General features: G+C 39.2%; 1 protein-coding gene across 14 annotated transcripts in view; it reads right to left on the bottom strand.

The window, feature by feature from the left end:
* The window catches only part of dtna (dystrobrevin, alpha), a 468,481-nt gene that overhangs the window by 284,965 nt on the left and 163,257 nt on the right, over positions 1-20,259 (bottom strand). For 5 of the 14 annotated variants that reach the window (XM_028803487.2, XM_028803481.2, XM_028803483.2 and 2 more), the window contains exon 1: positions 2,919-3,170. The exons of 2 other annotated variants lie outside the window; for them this stretch is intronic. In XM_028803487.2, the coding sequence (XP_028659320.1) occupies positions 2,919-2,935 (17 nt within the window). In that variant the 5' untranslated portion in view covers positions 2,936-3,170. Of the gene's footprint in view, positions 1-2,918; positions 3,174-20,259 lie in introns of those variants that run through there. 7 more of the 14 variants (XM_028803479.2, XM_028803480.2, XM_051929105.1 and 4 more) reach the window with 4 other exon arrangements.

Below are 20,259 nucleotides of genomic sequence, written 5' to 3'. Positions count from 1 at the left end.
TTTGTCAAGCTTCACAGAAGAAATTCATATTCCAACATAGCAGACACAGAATAGTTGCTTTCCGTGGCGTTTGTGTTGCTAAGTTGCATTGTATTTTGTGCAGTTTGAATGCTGTATTCATGCGCAAGGGGAAAATGATTTAATGGTGACTACAATTTTGATATTAATTCGGTGACCGTTGGTGTACTATCCCTTCAAGGATTTTTTTGCCAATGCAGTGCATTCCCAGTGTAGGTGAAAGGCTACATCATATGCATTTTGGGTTATCTTAGTATGGACAGAAATATTTTCATAAGCAATGTGAAAACACAAGTGTTGCCAGAGATCATTTTATATTTTAGTTTAATAAAGCTATTTTTAAATGAAAATGTAGTAGTGTGGTCATACCTTAAAGATTAGGGGTTGTCGTTTCTAAAGGATTTGCAATAAATCAGTAGCTTTTAAGAGCGAATCACTTTGTCTAAATGCTATGTTTTACGATTCTTATCTTTACAATTTTTGAAGCTATAATTTAAACTGATGCCTTATGATGCACTGCAACCTCATCCAGATTTGGCTTCTGCCTTATGTCTGACTAAAAGCAATACAATCAGATGGTCATCCTTTTCCGTTTTACAATTCTTTTAAAACAGGTTTAAAACTGCAATGACGACAATAAATGTGACTACATGTATTTATGGCACCATACATTATGAAAGAGATGGAGATTAATGAAGTTGACTCAGAGTGAGTGCTGCTGTGAGAAATGGCATTTTGGCCTTTTTTTTCACTGCCTGTGGCAAAGCAGGTCTTAACTTGGATTTGGGCTTGGAAATGAAATGTTTGAAATGTACAAGTACTGCTTCAAGGTAAAACACACACCTGAGCAGCGAAACAACTCCAGTTCCATTCATAAAGCTCTCCCGCTTCTTCCCTTAAACCACAGTTTTCTATTCAGTGTTGTTCTGTCATTCTGCAGCTCTCTTATCCATATAATACATTACTGTGCCAGCATTGAAAGAAAAGTGTGCGGTATTTAAGAAGAAATATAAACAGTTTATTTCATACAGAGGAGCAACAGCACGCTTCTGATCTATTGCTGTATGTACCCTGATGCCCTAATGCTGCAAGGTTACTACATAGGAGTGCAGCATGTCTGAGGAGGCTTAGGTGGAAAGTGAATGATGAAGAATTTTAAAGCTAAACCACAGATCAAAGGCCAAAATCATTCCAAATACTGACAACACTTCTGCAATGTGAGGCAAATGATTGCAAAATCAATACTTCAATGATTGCAAGAAGATTCATGCAATGAACAACCTGTGTTTGAAAACCATGTCTGGCAGTTACTTGTGTGGAATCTACATGTTCTTCTTTTGTCTCCCTGGGATTTCCTTTCACACCTTAAAAACTATGTGTTATGATAACAGGTGACTCCAAACTGGCACTATGTGTGCGTGCGAGACCACCCTGCAATGGGCTAGCACCCCATCTAAAGCTGGATTCTTCCTTAAGTCCAATGTTTTGGGAAAGCCAGAATTGAGTCAAACAGGTTTGAGACTGTTGATTATGTTGTGGTAGGTTATCAATGGATACACTGACATTACACTTTACGATATTTTCATTTGTTATCAAACAGCTTCAAGCAATTATTTTGTAAAAAGACTCAGAATACAGACATACCATTTTAAACTATGCTTTCACTTTATTAGGCATACCAGCCTGTCAAAGGTTGCCATCCTGATATTTACATAAAATGTAGTCACAAATACGATGGCTCTTGCAGATTATACATGTGAAAATCATTGTGTGAAATGGGTAAGCCTGAAGGTTTACATCACTTTGAATATGACAGGATAGTGACGTGACACAAGACACCCTAGAATTAGTAAATCCACAACCGCAAACCCTGCTGAGGGTATCATGCACAACCACACCACAGGCACATACAGAATGTGACAACTCCAACTTCCCTTGCTTACTAGGACTGATAAGAATAAACAGCTGTTTCAGTGGTTAACTAGGACTGAATTGGGACAAGATGAGAAGTGAATGTAGTTTCTGTCATTACAGTTATTGCCATAACTGGATAAGGACTGGATGATTCAGTTTCAGTTTTTATTTTGGATAAGATGAGGAATGGATGTAATTTTAGTTACTACCAGGATCTCAAGCAAAGAATGAATTATTTAGCCCACAGGGACCAGCAACTTAATCTGTTATCATTTGAATACTGAACCTTATTTTTATTAAAAATGGGCATAATTTGAATAGATTTCAAAAATAAACACCATTTCACCCATTACCAATTATGTGTCTGAGCAAGTAGAGCTGTTTATATAAAGCACCTTAGAATAAGGCTCAGCATAAAATAAAAATATAGGCTGGATGACTGAGGTTTTTATATATATATATTTGCATGGAATCTGTAATTATGGGTAAATCAGAAATATCCAATGGAAACCAAAAATTAACAGAACAAGAATTTCAGTATGTCCCAGATTACCAATAAAAAAGCCTACCACAAATAGAATCAGACTATCCCATTCTAACATACACCTGCTAAAAAGTGAATATTTATTACGTGCTGCTTCAGTGTCTGACAGCAGTGTTTACACAATCCTACCATATGAAACCAGTGAGTCATACATGCTACATTTAATTCCTTTTGCATTAATAACAACACTACAACGTCAAGTTTTTCCATTCGCAGTTAAACATATTCCATTACAGTAAGCAACCTTTTGTAGCTTATTAGCAGACACCTCAAAAGGAATAGTAAATGGGCACAAAACATTTATGTAAAAAAGTAAAAAATAATTAGACATATACTCATGTTCACATAGCAGTAACAATAAAAACTCAACTATGTTGAAAAGAATGAAAAAGATATTTGAATGAGACAAGATTTTCTCCTGTTCATCTTCGTGCTTACTCACCCAACTGTATGCACCATGCTGCTCAGCTTCTTACCGTTGTGAACTGCCACACCAGGATAGCCTTCCCTTTTTCACTTCACCATAGCAGTGCTACTTTTGACACATGCATGCATGTACCTACACACACAATTCCTGTAACATTAATCTTGCACCTGGTAGCAATAGGGGTTCAGAAGAAGAGTATAGCCAGGGTTAGCAGACAGGGAGCTGAAATTAGAAGCTGGCTCAAGATTCAACACTGCGCGCTTCTATCTATGTATAACTTTGAAAGACTTGACTCCACATTCCAGCCGAGCCCTGCTGGCAGCTGCCTGTGCACAGCAATCCAATCACAACTCTCCTCCTTTGCTGCCTCTCCCCAGCGCCCTGGCCTCTTCCCAAACCCCGGCATAAATCACTCCAGCTGTCAGCTTATCTGTCCCACAAACAGGATAAAAAGAAGCGCCTTTCCTTGATCATTACATTCAATTCAAACAACACCAGCACCAAGAACAAAGCAGCGTTGCAAAAGACTTCATTGGCATGCAGTGCAAATGTCTTACTTTACTTCTTTCCCTTATAAAAAAGCAGCATAAGACCACAGGTCCCCTTGTTTTTGGTGTGCAGCACAAGAATCTGCCACTGACTGGTTTTCAGCACAGACCTTGATGTGGTTAATTCTCTCGCTGAAAACTGTGGTACTAAAGGCATAAACAGAGTGAGAAAGGGAAAAGCATATTATCATGTATCATTGCAAAACACACCAACAGACATACAGCAGTTTAGGTGTACTAATGGCAAGTACCAGAAGATAATCATAAATGCTGCTTTTGATACAGCAGTAGCATCAGGTGTTTTCATTCTTCTTGCTTGCCAAGAAGTGAAAAAGTGTTCAAGTTACAGAATAAAATAGACTTTAAAATTAAATATCATTTTATGCACTGCCCTGGTGAGTGAACTTAAACTTCTTTACAATTCTGAGTAAAGAATGTGGCCTAGCAGCTAAGTCAAAGAGCTGTAAAAACAAGGCTGTTGGCTCTGTAGAACCCTGAGCACATTGATTAACCAGTCAGGTCTCCAACCGTGGAAATATGGAACAAATTTAAATTGGTTTGAGAGTTGTGCCAGGTAAAATCCAGCCATTCTTTTTCAAGTCTGCTTAAGCTCTGGGTCATGCAGCTGGCAATAGTGGGCACAAGGCACCATAAAATCCTGGACAGACATAGGTCAATAACAGGACACACCACCACTTCCTGAAACGTGACTATCAGGCTTTAGATAAAAGCAAAACAAAAAAAGAGTAAAATTGTTCCAATTTGTCATTTTAGACCAGATTTAGTAATACAGTTAGAGTCATGCAGTGAGTCAAAAATGGGAATTCAATATAGCATGTTTCATGTCAATGTCATATAAAGTGCCTTTCACATATCTACCCACCTACCTGTTAAAGTGTCTTTATATCAGCCTATCAATCATACATTGATAATACATTGTCCTTTCTATCTGTCAATCTGTCTATGATATAGTGCTTTTCCTCACACTCACTCACTCATCTCTATCATTGTGCTTTTCATGTCTAGCAATCAATATCTTATACAGTACCTCTTCTACCTATCCATCTACCGTGTGTATAGCACCTTTTATGTTTACTTTTATTATATATGGCCAAACTTTGTGGACACCTGACAACTAACCATCACACCTATATGAGCTTGTTGGAGGTCCCATTTCAAAGCCATGGGCATTACTATGGAGTTGACCAAGTCTTTGTACGTATAAAAGACTCCATTCTTCAGCCAAGGCTTTCCACAAGATTTTGGAATGTGTCTGTGGGAATTTGTGCACATTCAGCCAAAATAGCATTTGTGAGGTCAGTGAACGATATCGGAGGAGAAGACCTAGCTTGCAATCAATATTCCAATTCATCCCAATGGTGTTCAATAGGACTGATTTCAGGACTCTGTGCAAGTCATTAGAGTTTCTCCAAGTCTTTATGAACCTGGCTTTGTGCAGGGGGGCACGGACATGCTGGAATGGAAAAGTACTTTTGCCAATCTGTTGCCACAATGTTTTAAGTGCATAACTGTTCAAAATGTTTTTGCAGGCTGTAGCCTTCACTGGAACCAAGGGGCCTAACCCAAACCGTGAAAAACTGACCATTATCCTTCCTTCACCAAATTTCAGAGTACGGACTATGTAGGGCAGGCCAGAAGATAGCATTCTCAAACCCAGATTCATCCATCAGACTGGCAGATAGTGAAGTGTGATTCATCATTCCAGAGAACACGTTACCACAGCTCCACAGAGAAGTGGCAACATGCTTTACTCCACCCCAGCTGATTCTTGTCATTGCATATATCCTGTAGAGGTCTTAGGCTTGTGTACTGCTGCTCAGACATGGAAACCCATTTTATGAAGCTCTCGGTGCATAATGCTTGTGCTGATGTTGCTTACAGAGGCAGTTTGGAACTCTGTTTTGAGTGATGCAACACAGGAGAGGATATTTTTACATACTCTGTTCATACTTCTACACTTGGCCAGCACTGTGAGTTTGCGTGGTTTACACTTTGTTGCTGAGCTGCTGTTGCTCCTCAGTGCTTCCACTTCTCATAATAGCACTTACAACTGCCTGAGCCAGATCTAGCAGAGCAAAAACTTCACGTACTGACTTATGGCAAAGGTGGTATCCTATGGCAATCCCATGTTTAAAGTCACTGAGCCCTTGAGTACAACCCATTCTTCAGCCAGTGTTTGTCAATGGAGATTGCATGGTTATGTGATTTGAGTTTATGCATTTGTTAATGATGTGTAACACTGAAACACCTAAACTCAATAATTTGGACGGGTGTACACATACTTTTGACCATATAGTGGACTTTAAAGTGCATTTCCTTAGCTGCTAGGCCACAATGACTACACTAACCATCAATTAAAACTAACAAGAAGTCATACAGGGGGGCATAGTCATTCCCTGTCAAAGAACATGGATCCCAGTGTCTTTTAAGATGAAAAATATATCAAATAATCAATAAGTAATAACTTGGACTCATCTTTTGTTGAGTATGCATGTTCTTCTCATATTTCCATGGTAGTTATACTTAACTGGTAACAACAAAAGATTGCTGTCATAAGTGAGGTTGTGAATGTGTCCTGGGATAGACCGGCCTCCCATCATGGTTGGTTCCTTTACTGTCATTTGCGGCTGAATAGTGAAAACTGACAAAATGATGAATGCACTCGATGAAAATTAAATTATAAGGAGCAGACAGAAGAGACTGCAGTCAGGCAGTCTCGAAGATAATTTCAGTAGTTCTACATTTAATGGAATGAAATGGAATACTAGCAATTTGAACTTAAACTTTCAACAGCAATACTTCTAACAGATCAGTACAGTATGTGTTTGAAAGAAGTGATATTAGTCCTATATCTTAGTGAAAAAGGAGCTGGGCTTGAAACAATAATTGCCGTTTCTATCTCCTCCACTCCAAGTGCAAAACTATGTTTTTCCATAAACATCTTTGAATGTATAAGAATTTATTTCATAATGGGCCTTTTGTTCATATGGCTCTCTGAACTGTATGGGTAGAGTGTTAAGATTTTTGTAAGTTCTAATATGAATGTTTAAGAATGTCTGCAGTGACTGTTTTTTTTGACTAAATTGTACTTCTTGAGATATGGTATTTTAAGATTAATAAATCTCAAAAAGTGTTCTACTGTTACAAGACTTCAAGCTGAACTCTTGCTTAATGTTTGCACTCACACTTTATTTTAACTGTAAGAGAGGAGTGAGAAAGGCAGGGGAAACTTCAGTGTTTAGGACGGCACATATGACACTAAAATGCAGCAACACACAGGTGCTGCATAGCAGAGGAAAGTGCGCCTCCCCTCAGACAGAACTCGATAGAATTTGGACACATCAACCAGACAGCTCAAATAAGAGTCCTCCTGTGACTTGTTATCACAAAACTCACTGAGCACTGCAACAGAAATAGGGCAATAAAGACTTTTGTTGAGTCCAGTACTAAGGCCATCTTATTTTAAAGTCCTTGTCTTTAAAGGTAGCTTCCATCATTGTGTGAAGCTGGAGTTTCAGTAGTTAGGATGTTCCACGCATTTCTAAGTTATTATATACAGTCAAATGAAAAGGTTTGGGAACCCCTCTCAGCCTGCATAATAATTTAGTCTACTTTCAACAAAAAAGATAACAGTGGTATGTCTTTCATTTCCTAGGAACATCTGAGTACTGGGGTGTTTTCTGAACAAAGATTTTTAGTGAAGCAGTATTTAGTTGTATGAAATTAAATCAAATGTGAAAAACTGGCTGGGCAAAAATTTGGGTCCCCTTGTAATTTTGCTGATTTGAATGCATGTAACTAACTGCTCAATACTGATTACTTGCAACACCAAATTGGTTGGATTAGCTCGTTAAGCCTTGAACTTCATAGACAGGTATGTCCAATCATGAGAAAAGGTATTTAAGGTGGTTAATTGCAAGTTGTGCTTTCCTTTGACTCTCCTCTAAAGAGTGACAGCATGGGATCCTCAAAGCAACTCTCAAAAGGTCTGAAAACAAAGATTGTTCAGTATCATGGTTTAGGGGAAGGCTACAAAAAGCTATCTCAGAGGTTTAAACTGTCAGTTTCAACTGTAAGGAATGTAATCAGGAAATGGAAGGCCACAGGCACAGTTTCTGTTAAACCCAGCAGGTCTGACAGGCCAAGAAAAATACAGGAGCGGCATATGTGCAGGATTGTTAGAATGGTTACAGACAACCCACAGATCACCTCCAAAGACCTGCAAGAACATCTTGCTGCAGATGGTGTATCTGTACATCGTTCTACAATTCAGCGCAATTTGCACAAAGAACATCTGTATAGGCAGGGTGATGAGGAAGAAGCCCTTTCTGCACTCACACCACAAACAGAGTCACCTGTTGTAAGCAAATGCTCATTAAGACAAGCCAGATTCATTTTGGAACAAAGTGCTTTGAACTGATGAGACAAAAATTGAGTTATTTGCTCATAACAAAAAGCGCTTTGCATGGCGAAAGATGAACACCGCATTCCAAGAAAAACACCTGCTACCTATTGTCAAATTTGGTGGAGGTTCCATCATGCTGTGGGGCTGTGTGGCTAGTTCTGAGACTGGGGCCCTTGTTAAAGTCGAGGGTCAGATGAATTCAACTCAATATCAACAAATTCTTCAGGATAATGTTCAAGCATCAGTCACAAAGTTGAAGTTACGCAGGGGTTGGATATTATCACAAGACAATGACCCAAAACACAGTTCAAAATCTACATCGGCATTCATGCAGAGGGAGAAGTACAATGTTCTGGAATGGCCATCACAGTCCCCTGACTTGAATATCATCGAAAATCTATGGGATGATTTGAAGCAGGCTGTCCAGGCTCGGTAGCCATCATATTTAACTGAACTGGAGAGATTTTGTATTGAAGAATGGTCAACAATACCTCCATCCAGAATCCAGACACTCATCAAAGGCTATAGGAGGTGTCTAGAGGCTGTTATATTTGCAAAAGGAGGCTCAACTAAGTATTGTAATATCTCTGTTGGGGTGCCCAAATTTATGCACCGGTCTAATTTTGTTATGATGCATATTGCACATTTTCTGTTAATCCAATAAACTTAATGTCACTGCTGAAATACTATTGTTTCCATAAGGTATGTCAAATATTAAAAGGAAGTTACTACTTTGAAAGCTCAGCCAATGATAAACAAAAATTCAAAGAATTAAGAGGGGTTCCCAAACTTTTTCATATGACTGTAATTGTCGACTAGTCATAGTTCAACAGTCTGTCAATTAAGTGACAGATAATGTTAGGTTTCATTTATGTTAAACAATTTCAATGTCGGTTTAAACCAAGGGTTCCCAACTCCAGTCCTGGAGGGCCACAGTGGCTGCAGGTTTTCATTCTAACCCTTTTCTTAATTGCTGCTAATTAACTTCTTTTGAATTCATTTTAATGGACTTTCTATTGAAGACTCAGAACCCTTTATTGTCCACCATATATTATGTGAAAATAAAGAAAGATGAAGGTCTCAGAAATGTTGATCTGCTCAGGTCCCAAAAACATTTTAACAGTGCCCTTAGAAAAAAGAAAATCAATAATTTCAGAAATGTCTGCTATTGCACAATGAGAGCAGCAACAAGCCATGGAATTAAAGAATGGGTTTAAATAACAAGAGTTGGCGCCTAATTAAGCAACTGCTTGGAGTGAAACTGGTTGGAGTTTGAGACCCTGACTTAGTTGGTCATCTGTTGGCTCACTCACTTCACATTTCATTTCTGTTTGGGTGCCATTTAAGGAAAGAAGTGAAGCAATTCAGAGGAACGATGAAGACATTCAGGGGAACAAACCTTAAAAAGCAAGTCAATTAAAACAAAAGGGAAAGGAGTTAATTAGCAGAAAAAACTGGTCACCAATTAAGAAAATGGTTAGAATGATAACCTGCAGCCACTGTGGCCCTCCAGGACCAGAGTTGGGGACCCCTGGTTTAAACAAATCTGTGTCTTTACAGTTTAATAATTATTTAAAGAATAGTCTTAAAGTGTGTAATTGCATTTACCTGTGAACTTGTTACAGAGTGCTTTGAAGCTTGCACTCATTGAAGAACGCTATGCTAAAATAAAGTGAATTTAATAAGATTTTCTTATGGAGCTGTCCGGTAGAAGCATGTAAACATGACACTGTGTCAGCATGACCACTGGGGGTGCCAGAGAGGTCTGTGGCATGTTGCTTAGCCTCTTCAGGTAAACCAGAGAAGGTGGTGGCAGTTTTATTCATAATGTACATGTGAACAAAGGAGTTGAGTCTCCACATCATTATTATTACTGACATGGACATTTGTTTATGCTTATTGATACTGTACAAGCATCAAGATAAGTACAGTGTAACAGAAGACTTTTAAGAGTGAAAAGTAGTGTAAATGCCTGAATGCCCCCATAGAAAATAACACTTTCAATAAAATGTTGTACTACTAACACCAGTGGATAATAAGCCAATGTGGGTTGGGGTTGGTGTTCACCCAGGGTTGCACCAATCCCCAACTTTGAAATCATCCACCACAACTGATCACCCTGGACCCTCTTCTACTATACTCACTACCTCCTTCAAAACTATTCACATGGAACAAATTCAAAGAATACATACATATTTTTTAAATGTACTTTTTTTGAATTGGATTTCAATGTATTTTTCTTTAAAACCTGCTTCAAAGTGTAAAGAAAGACCAGAACACAAAGATTATAAAAGGAAGCTGAAGAGCTGGATGAAATATTGGGACAACTTAGCTATCAGAAGACCTACCTATCTTAATGTACTGAAAGATCTCCTTTCTTTTGATAAACTGTTTATGATCTTTTGCTGCTAAATTTGGTCACTTCAGAAAAATGAAAGCTTTAAGGGCACCACTGTGAGGACCCCAAGATGTACTTAACAAGAGAAGAGAGCTGCTAGCAAATTTTAGAAACTAGGAGTTCAAGAAGATCATCTTTAAGTGATGTTTGTGGAGTGCAACATTATATAGTACATACAATATGACCTGGCAAAGGCGTTCTCAAAGTGGTCTGAAGGTGGACACACCAATGTCTGACTACTCACAAGGCAACAAGATTAGAAGTGAGCAAAGATGGGAGGTGAAAAATCGCTGTGTGCTTCTAGTCTTGAGCAGATGATTGCAGGAAGTCGTGCTTTCTGTAGAGACACTGCAACACCCCCTTCAGCTTCTATAAGTTACAGTACAAACTGGTAGCATGTGATGGGAAATTACAGGAACATTTATCGCAGGGGCACCTGGCTGATTGCCTGAAGCAAGAATGTGATGACAGCATAGCAACAGTGGCTGTGGCTCATTACAGAGCTTGACTTATTAAATCAAAAAAAAAAAAAAAATCTGTAACTGTACAGTGTCTCGGCGTAAGCTAAAATTTAGAGAAAACAAAAAAAAAAATCAGAACTATAATTAATGCAAATGCAATTGATTGCCATATGGCTAACTAAAAGCTTTTTTACATGATGCAGGCAATACTTCCAAAAGAAACATCGCAATTGCAATACATGCACAAGAACTATTAACATTAAATCTCCTGCTTCGGCCAGGTCACAAGAATGTTTTGTGGCTAATGGCGTTTTCTTTTCCTGAAACTTTTCCATATTGATATATAAGCAGAAAACAAGGTGAGTACTGTTAAAGTCAACCCATTCTTCAGCCTGTGTTTGTCAATGGAGATTGCATGGTTATGTGATTTGAATTTATGCATTTTTTAATGATGTGTAACACTGAAACACCTAAACTCAATAATTTGGACGGGTGTACACATACTTTTGACCATATAGTGGACTTTAAAGTGCATTTCCTTAGCTGCTAGGCCACAATGATTACACTAACCATCCAGTCCACAGATCTGCTTTTCTCCCACAGATGTGTTCAATAATATTTTTTCTAGCAAAATAGTGATAATGTGGAACAAACCATGATGTATGGTGTGACCAGTAGGGGTGTTGCAGCACTCCAAACCCAACTACAAGTCCTGTGCTCAAATTCAAAGTTTATTAACCAAAATACCCTACAGAAAGGCTTCTCACACGTTGTTTAATCACAAATGTTCATTTTTTCTCATCTGTCTCTCTTTTATACTTCAAGTACTTCCAGGCAAGCGTTGTCCAGCTCCTCTCTCGACTCCAACTCATCTACATGAGGCCGAATGGCTTTCTTATCTTAGACCAAGGAGTACTTCCAGTTGTAGGGAACAGACTGTTGGAAGCACTTACGGGTCGAGTAAAAATGCCCGAAAGCAGGGATTACAGATCCCTACAGCACCCTCTGATGGCACCCCCAGAAAACATCAAGGCTGTCCCATGGGGCTATAATTTTTAGCATGCCTTATGGGCATACATACTGGTAGTGCTGCCCAGGGATGCTGCCACCTAATGTGTCAGGAGGCGCATGTAGCCCTGCCTAGTTATCTCCCCCTGTCCTTCCATCACACTGGCTTCCCAGCCGGGTGTTGTTCCTCAGTCCAACCCTGGTGGAAAGCCACTTCTAGACTGGCATGTTCTGCCTTTCTTCTTGTGCCTCTGAAAGGGTTGGCCTCCTGTCCAAATATGGAACCCTGCCCAATCCCAACCCATGGATACATTAGATGAAGGCTGCTTCAAATATATGCTCTTTTCTGTAGGAAATACAGTATTTTTTGTCAGTTACTCTTTTTGCATTATTTTTATCATCCATTTTGCTGACATCTTTGTAAATAAACAAATTTCACAATAAATTACAATTATTTATGTATACATTTTTTACAGCTGGAACACAGGCAGGTTATGTAACATGCTCAAGTTCATATAGCGAGTTGAGGGAATTCAACTGGCCAACTTTGAGTTTAAAATTCCATGTTTTATCCACTATATCACACTTACCTCTCTAAAATAAGGATTATCACAATATTAAAAGTTGCTCTGAATAAGAAAATGATGACACATGCAATCATACTATGCCAATATAGAGCTATCAAGAGCATAAGAGTTTTGACAAAAAAGAGAGGAAACCATTTAGTCCATCAAGGGTATTTGTTTAGCTAATAGATAAGCTGCCCTAATATCTCCAGATACTTTTTAATGGTTGTCAAGGTTTCTGCTTCAAATGCATATCTCTGTAGTTTGTTCTATATTTCCAAAACTCTTTGCATAAAAAGTGCTTTCTAGCTTCAGTCCTGCATGCACTTCCCTTTAATTTCCACTTGTGTCCTCGAGTACATGATTCACCGTTACGTTGAAAGAACTCTGCTGGATCTACTTTATTAATGCCTTTGAGCTCAGAAGTATAATTCTCTTAAACAGCCTGGTGTTTTGTAGGACAATCAAATCTGATCCCAGACAAAGCCTCAAGAAGGGGTTTAACAGGATGTACTTTGCCAGTGCCACACTGAGTCTACAGTCAGGAGTGAGGTGAGTGAAGGTTAATCTGCAATGAGGAAAGTTGACAAAATGTACAGAGAAAGCTATGAGAAGAAACAGCATAACTTCACAAATAAAAAATAAAACTAATAATTAAATAGTGTAGTAATACACAATACAATGAGTGCCACCTTTAAGGTCCAGATGTAAATCCAAATTGGCGGCATGATGGCGCAGTGGTAGTGCTGCTGCCTCGCAGTTAGGAGACCTGGGTTCGCTTCTCGGGTGCTCCCTGCATGGAATTTGCATGTTCTCCCCGTGTCTGCGTGGGTTTCCTCCGGGTCCTGTGGTTTCCTCCCACAGTCCAAAGACATGCAGGGTAGGTGTATTGGCGATCCTAAATTGTCCCTAGTATGTGCTTGGTGTGTGTGTGCCCTGCAGTGGGCTGGTGCCCTGCCCGGGGTTTGTTTCCTGCCTTGCGCCCTGTGTTGGCTGGGATTGGCTCCAGCACACCCCCGTGACCCTGTAGTTAGGATATAGCGGGTTGGATAAGGATGGATGTAAATCCAACATAAGGCTGTGGTAAGATTTGGAAACACAAGCCTGCAGGAGATTTCCCAGCCACCGTAAATGACTAAAAGTTACCCTACCAAGAAGACTGCTCATAAAACTTAACATGCAACTGTGCAAATGGTTAACAAATATTATTGCTACAGAAGGGACTTGTTCCAAAAGCTGACACAAAGAAACAGAAGATTCACAGCATTTAAACTTTTCTGTAGTTCTGTAGTTGAAGGATTTCATTAATTTTATTTTCACCCTGAAAGTGTTTATCACAGTGAGGATGAAGATCAGAGAAACAAATACCTCTTTTAACATACTGTATTCTGAACTTCATTTTTGGAAGTGGAACATCAAAAATGTACAAGCATATCAAATTTTCACAAAACACTATTTATACATTGATAGGAAAGAAATCTCTCTCACAATAATGTGTCCTCTGCTTTAATAAAGGAGCTTCTTTTTAGACAGTTACTAAGCACTATATATAGTAAACACCTTCCTGACAGAACGGCTGACTGGCATTTGAGTATAATTACTGTCACTTCAGGTAATCGGTTAATTATGCACACTGATTGAATGTTTCTTGTCTAACAGTTTAATGGCCTTCTAGGAAGTACTCTATAATTTAACTTTGTGGTAAGGAGATGGATGAGCTTGGTGGCGGAGCAGTGAGCACTGGTGCCTCACAGCTACTGGAAGCTACTCTAGGTTCCTGTATTACTGACATTTGTACATATTTCTACTATCTCATTTTCTCCATTTATTTCCCAAAAGTGAGTGTGTTAAATTATATGGTACATCTTTGTCCTAATACAAATGAGTGTGGCTGTGTAATGAGTAGATTCTACATGTGCTGGTTCTCCATGTAGTGCCGATTTCCTCCTGATTTTCAATTGCTTGTTGTAGTGGCGAGGTGGAGAGTGGGTGTTCCTTTACCTTCTGACACAATATGGCATGTGGCAGTACAACTGTGGAGATGAAAAAAGAAGACCCAATATATGCAAATGTAAAAATGAACAGTAGGATTTCTTTGTGAACATGGAAGAACTGATGAAATGTGGTCCTTGGTGATAAATGGGGTGCCATTTAGAGAAAAAAAATAAACAATTTGAGTACAGCAACCGTATTTTTTGCTCCATAAGACGCACCTGACCATTAGACGCACCTAGGTTTAGAGGAGGAAAACAAGAAAAAAAATATTCTGAACCAAATGGTGTACTAATATGTTTAATAAAATATAGCAGAATAATATTTCAACCATGTAAATTCAACAGCTGTATTAAGAAACATCATCACTGTCATTAACAAATAAGGAGAGATTTTAAGGTTCAAGCACTCTTCTAGTTTTATGGAAACCCCAAGAACTCCTCATCACTAGTGTCAGAATTTATGAAGCTCAGTTGCTCACAATCACTTTGCAGGAACACGTACCTATAATCATGCGGCATAGCATGTCCAAAGCCACCAGGGGACAAAGCATGTTTGGACCAATGCTCTCTGAAGTTATATCCCCAGTCTAGTATATTTGTAATGCCACAAAGCCCTTCATCTTGTGTTTTGTTGTGGGTTTCCAGTTTGAACAACGAGAATGCGGTGCAAGCACAGCCCTCGATTCAAAAAATTGCTCTGCATACCTGTTTGTCTCATCTGACAGTAGCTGAAAGGCAGCTTCAGTAAAGAACACCCTGAAGTAGTCCAGTGGCTGGTAATCTGTCGAGTCCAACAGCAAGCCATACTGTCTTGTGAAGTCCGGTAGCCAGTTTGGCTCCCACGGATCAATGTCTAGGTATTCCTCCCACACAAACCTTGCCATAGGTGCATCGGCTGCACAAATGCGCTCAGCTGGGGCGGCATCGGCTGGTGTCCCGATCAGCTGATGCCAGTTCCTCACTCTCTTGTTCGATCTCCTGATCACTCTCAACAAAATCAGATTCTGAAAAATCACAGTTCGACTCAGTGATAATGTGCAAAACATCGTCTGCTGAGTATTTTGTTTTCTGCACTCGCTTCGCTCCCTCGTGAGATGTCGATGCCATCTTGCCTTTGTTTACATTTGTTTACATTTCGCAACTCACGCACACGCAAGGATTAGATGCCGAGTCAATGAGTCTAACATTCCTCCAAGCACATAGGGAATGCCTGTAACGTAACAGTGAGTTTTGTCGCCCTCTACCCCTGGATGTCGACTTTTCTCAGGTAATACACATCATGGTCTGTGACGCAATATTCGCTCCATAAGACGCACAGACATTTCCAACCTTCTTTTGGGGAAAAAAAGTGCGTCTTATGGTGCGAAAAATACGGTATATTGAAAAGGTGCCGCTAGTATTGAATCATATACACACACTCGCACGTATTGAATCACACATGGTTTTACAGCAAAGGCATGCATAAGCAAAGAAAACCAACTGTTTATTCAAGCTTACGTATACACTGTTGAGTATGCAGTGTCCGTGCATTGTTTACGTTTTCATGCAACTTGGAATACAAAGTACACAGCAGGCATCAATTTAACATGTGCTGTGCTCTGTACATGTAGCACTTTCTACACATAGCTGGTGTTTTTAGATTTACACACTTTTGAAAGCATTTTTGAAATGATAAAGTTTTGGTGGTCAAAAACACAGTTTCAGTTTGGAGGGAAGGCTAAAACAAAAACAATTTACCTTTGTTAATGTATACAAGATTCCAAACAATTGTTATTGTATTTTAATAAAAAAACAAAAAAGTTCTATTTAATGCCTGTACAACTTCCTTACCTTTCCTCTTTCAGGCAGGGAAAAGTGGAATCTTTCAAAATTGCCATAGATTACTTTAGCTATTAACATACATTAAACGGTTAACATACATTAGACGGTTGTGGCGAGCGCCCTCTTCTACGCGGTGGTGTGCTGGGGAGGCAGCATAAAGAAGAGGGATGCCTCACGCCTCGACAAACTGGTAAGGAAGGCAGGCTCTATTGCAGGCACGGAGCTGGACAGTTTGACATCCGTGGCAGAGCGACGGGCGCTGAGCAGGCTCCTGTCAATCATGGAGAATCCACTGCATCCACTAAACAGTATCATCTCCAGACAGAGGAGCAGCTTCAGCGACAGACTGCAGTCACTGTCCTGCTCCACTGACAGACTGAGGAGATCGTTCCTCCCCCACACTATGCGACTCTTCAATTTCACTCGGGAGGGGGGGTTAAACGTTAACATTATACAAAGTTATTGTCTGTTATACCTGCATTTTTATCACTGTTTAATTTAATATTGCTTTTTATCAGTATGCTGCTGCTGGAGTATGTGAATTTCCCCTTGGGATTAATAAAGTATCTATCTATTTATACATACAATAAAATCTTAAAATTAAAATCTAAAATTACTGCCTTCAGTTTCAAACTGTAAAAAACATAAGATTACAGAAATCATTTATGAGATTCTCTTTTGTCTAACCCGAGTATATTTTAAGCCTTTTAGTTTTAGTCAAAGAATAACTCAGTCTATGGAAATTGGGCCTGGCAAGAACCGCAATGGTACCACATGAAAATGATGGTGTTCTCCTTCAATATTGTATACAACTCCAATTGGAGTCCTTCTCCTACATTCCAATATCTAAATTTTAAACTTTGAAAAAATGACAACAAAATAGCAGCATATTGAGTGTATGGCAGCAAGATCTAGACCAAAACCCAGCTTCTTTGTAGAGCATGCATGCTTCCTTTATGTTTGTGTTTGCTTCATCCAAGAACTTCAGTACTCCGAAGAATTCCATTATCTTCCTTAGTTCACATGCATGCTGTCAAATTAATCGGTTCAACAAAATTTCACAGTTAAGTGTATGTGTTCTGGGTGCTTAGGCAATCCATTCACAGTGAGCTGCCATCTACGGTCTATTATCAATCCTTGTAGTGAACAGGATAAAAAACTTACAATTATGAAATTTTAACGATCCATACTGTAATGCATACTAATAGAATACATTCTGAAAATATGTTGCATCCTCTTGGTATAGTTATACCTTCATATTAAGTACAACAAAACAAAATCATGGTGTATAAAAATCTTTGTGCGAGTGTGTGTGTCTGTCAGTTTGCCCTAAAATTGACTGGCCTCCAATCCAGGGGTATTTACTGCCTTGCATCTGAAACTCTGGCCCCTATGACACTGAACTGGATTAAACTGGTTAAATAATAAATGGATGGAAGAATTTTCAAATTTCTGCCTCTTATTTGTCATGTCTTACCCCTTTTTCTGATTGAGCAGGTTGTGATGTCTCGCAGTCTTAAATAACTAGGCTCAGAAAGTAGTTGGATGAATAGATTGTCATAGAATGTAAACATTCTCAAACTTTCTTAATCTAATGCAGCATTATGTGGAGCTTTAAAAGGAGTCCATCACAGGGCCCACTGATTCACAAACACCCACATGGCACCAATTTTGAGTGATTTACTAACCAAAGGGGTATCTGATAACAGAGTCACACAGTCAAGGGGCAGAATGTGCCAACTCCTGCTGACAGGAACGTATTTTAAACCCAGGCTGAGCTTTTTTGATTGAAATTCAAATGAAATGTAATATATTATGCTGCTTTTATTAATATGCCTAAATGAAACACTTGTAAGAGATGCAGTTGCTTAGTACCAACTCTCATAATAACAAAGATGCGAGTTATTATACTAATTATTACATGATTTTCAAATGAATAAAAAATAAGTTGAAATAGGTGGTCCATATCATACCTAATGTCAGAAGCTAAGACTTGTCTGTAGATAAGAAAAAGGAAAAGTGATAGATGCATCTTACTGCTAGTGATACATACTAAAATGGTCACTACATGAGTAGTGCAAAATAAAATTAATTTACTAGCATCAGATTGATGGCGAGATTAATAGCAATACGTTAAGCCACTATACATATGCATTAATTATGCGCCAGAAGAACAAGACACAATGTCAAGTGTGTTGGCACTGTTTACTGTGAATAGCCGTGACAACAAAATAGTAATATGCAGCATATGGTCTTCTTCTGTAAAAATTAGTAAATAAACAAATAAACAATACAACACAGTACGAACCTGGAATTATTTCCTTTTTCTTTTTTTTTCACCTTACACTTTTTTAGCCAATATTACATTGCATAACTCACTGCCACAGCTGGGCTGAATTCTGGACAAGCTCAAGGGTAGAGTTTTTATTTAGGGTCCTTTAGTACATATAAGTTATATACAAATAAATATCTGGAAACCTTCTGCATATGATAACAGCACAGTTAATCATAATACAGTGACACTATTTTCTGTGCCATTCTAAGCCAGATCCAGAGTTCCCTAATGTTTATGGAGGAGCGTGTCCATTTATTTACCTTTTCAAATCCCAGTTGGCATCACTATCTTATCTCTAGGACTCTGAAATGATAACCTCCTCGAGTAAAAAGAGAACTGCAAGCTTCACCACTCTTAATTAAACAGAATTCATTAAGTGGCCAGACTTCAAGGATTTTTTTTTTTTAAATAACCCACTTCTGGAAAAGGCATCTATATATATAATTCACTAAAGCAGCCGACCATGGCAGGCAACGCGCAAGACAGAGCCTCGCCTGCCAACTCACCAAGCCCCGCCCATCAACATAATTCATTAAAGCAGCCAAACATGGCAGGCAAGACGCAAGACAAAGCCAAGCCCGCCAACTCAGAGCCCCGCCCACCAACAATTCACCTAACAGCAGTGCGTGCCGATGATTTCCGCATGTGTTCAGTCTCTCCCTGTGCAGTGAGTGAGCGAGCCAGAGAGAGAGAGAGAGAGAGAGCGACACACACAGGCGTGCGAGAGAGACACACACATACAGGCACGTGAGAGAGAGACACACCCACACGGGTGCGCAAGACGAAAAGACAGAGCCACGCCCACCAACAATTCACTAAGCAGCCATGCGCGCCGATGATTTCCGCACGTGTTCAGTCTCTCCCTGTGCATTCCCTGTGCAGCGAGCGAGCCAGAAAGAGCAACACACACAGGCGCGCGAGAGAGACACACACAGGGGCGTGAGAGAGAGGGGGCTGGACGCATAAGGTGGAGAAGGCAGTTAAAGACTGCACCGGGCTTGATTTTGTTTTCACTTCTGTTTACAGCGATCGGTTTGTAGCGTGCATTGTTACAATGTTACTTTTCTTGGTGGTTTATTAAATTACAGATTTTTCAAATGTTCATTTTTTCCCTGTGCTTAAAACTCATAAAAAGTGTTTTTAGCAAGCGGTTCGTAGTGCTATAGCGTGAACCCTTGCAGTGTTAAGTTTTCTCTGTTGTTCAAGGTTTTCTCAGTGTTATTCAATGTTTTTACATTTAGTTTACTATTACGCTGTGCATTCTGTGGTATAATCTTCTTTCTATATATATAATTCACTAAGGCAGCCAACCATGGCAGGAAAGAAGCAAGACAGAGCCAGTTTTCAGTCACGGACAATTGTATGTTGCTCTCTCCAGAGTTCCATCTTTTCATTCACTCATAGTCGTATCCTCAAACCCACCCCATTTGGACAACTGTGTCTTTCAGGAAGTGTTCACACATCAATAAATAATTATGCGGCGTAGTGGGTTGGCTAGTTTAACAATATTTTAGTAAAAATACATACATTAGGGATGCCATTAGCATATGACTTGACATGTGGATTATGCAGCCTGAGACTTTTTCATGGACAATTTTGTCCAGTGTTGGTCACCATAGGCACTTATTATATCAGAAACTTTTTTTTTGCAACTCTTTTCTTGGTCATCAATACATACTAAAAAAAACCCATTATTTTTGGGTAGAATATTTCTTTAACATTTTTCCAATCTGGATTCTTTTTTTCCTGTAAGTCAGGAGTACTAATTTTATGACAGTACTTACCAACAAGCAGTCAAA

The sequence above is a fragment of the Erpetoichthys calabaricus genome, chromosome 6, assembly GCF_900747795.2.
Source record: "Erpetoichthys calabaricus chromosome 6, fErpCal1.3, whole genome shotgun sequence".
NCBI classification, from domain to species: Eukaryota; Metazoa; Chordata; class Cladistia; order Polypteriformes; family Polypteridae; genus Erpetoichthys; species Erpetoichthys calabaricus.
This window is presented reverse-complemented; position numbering and strand designations above follow the sequence as displayed.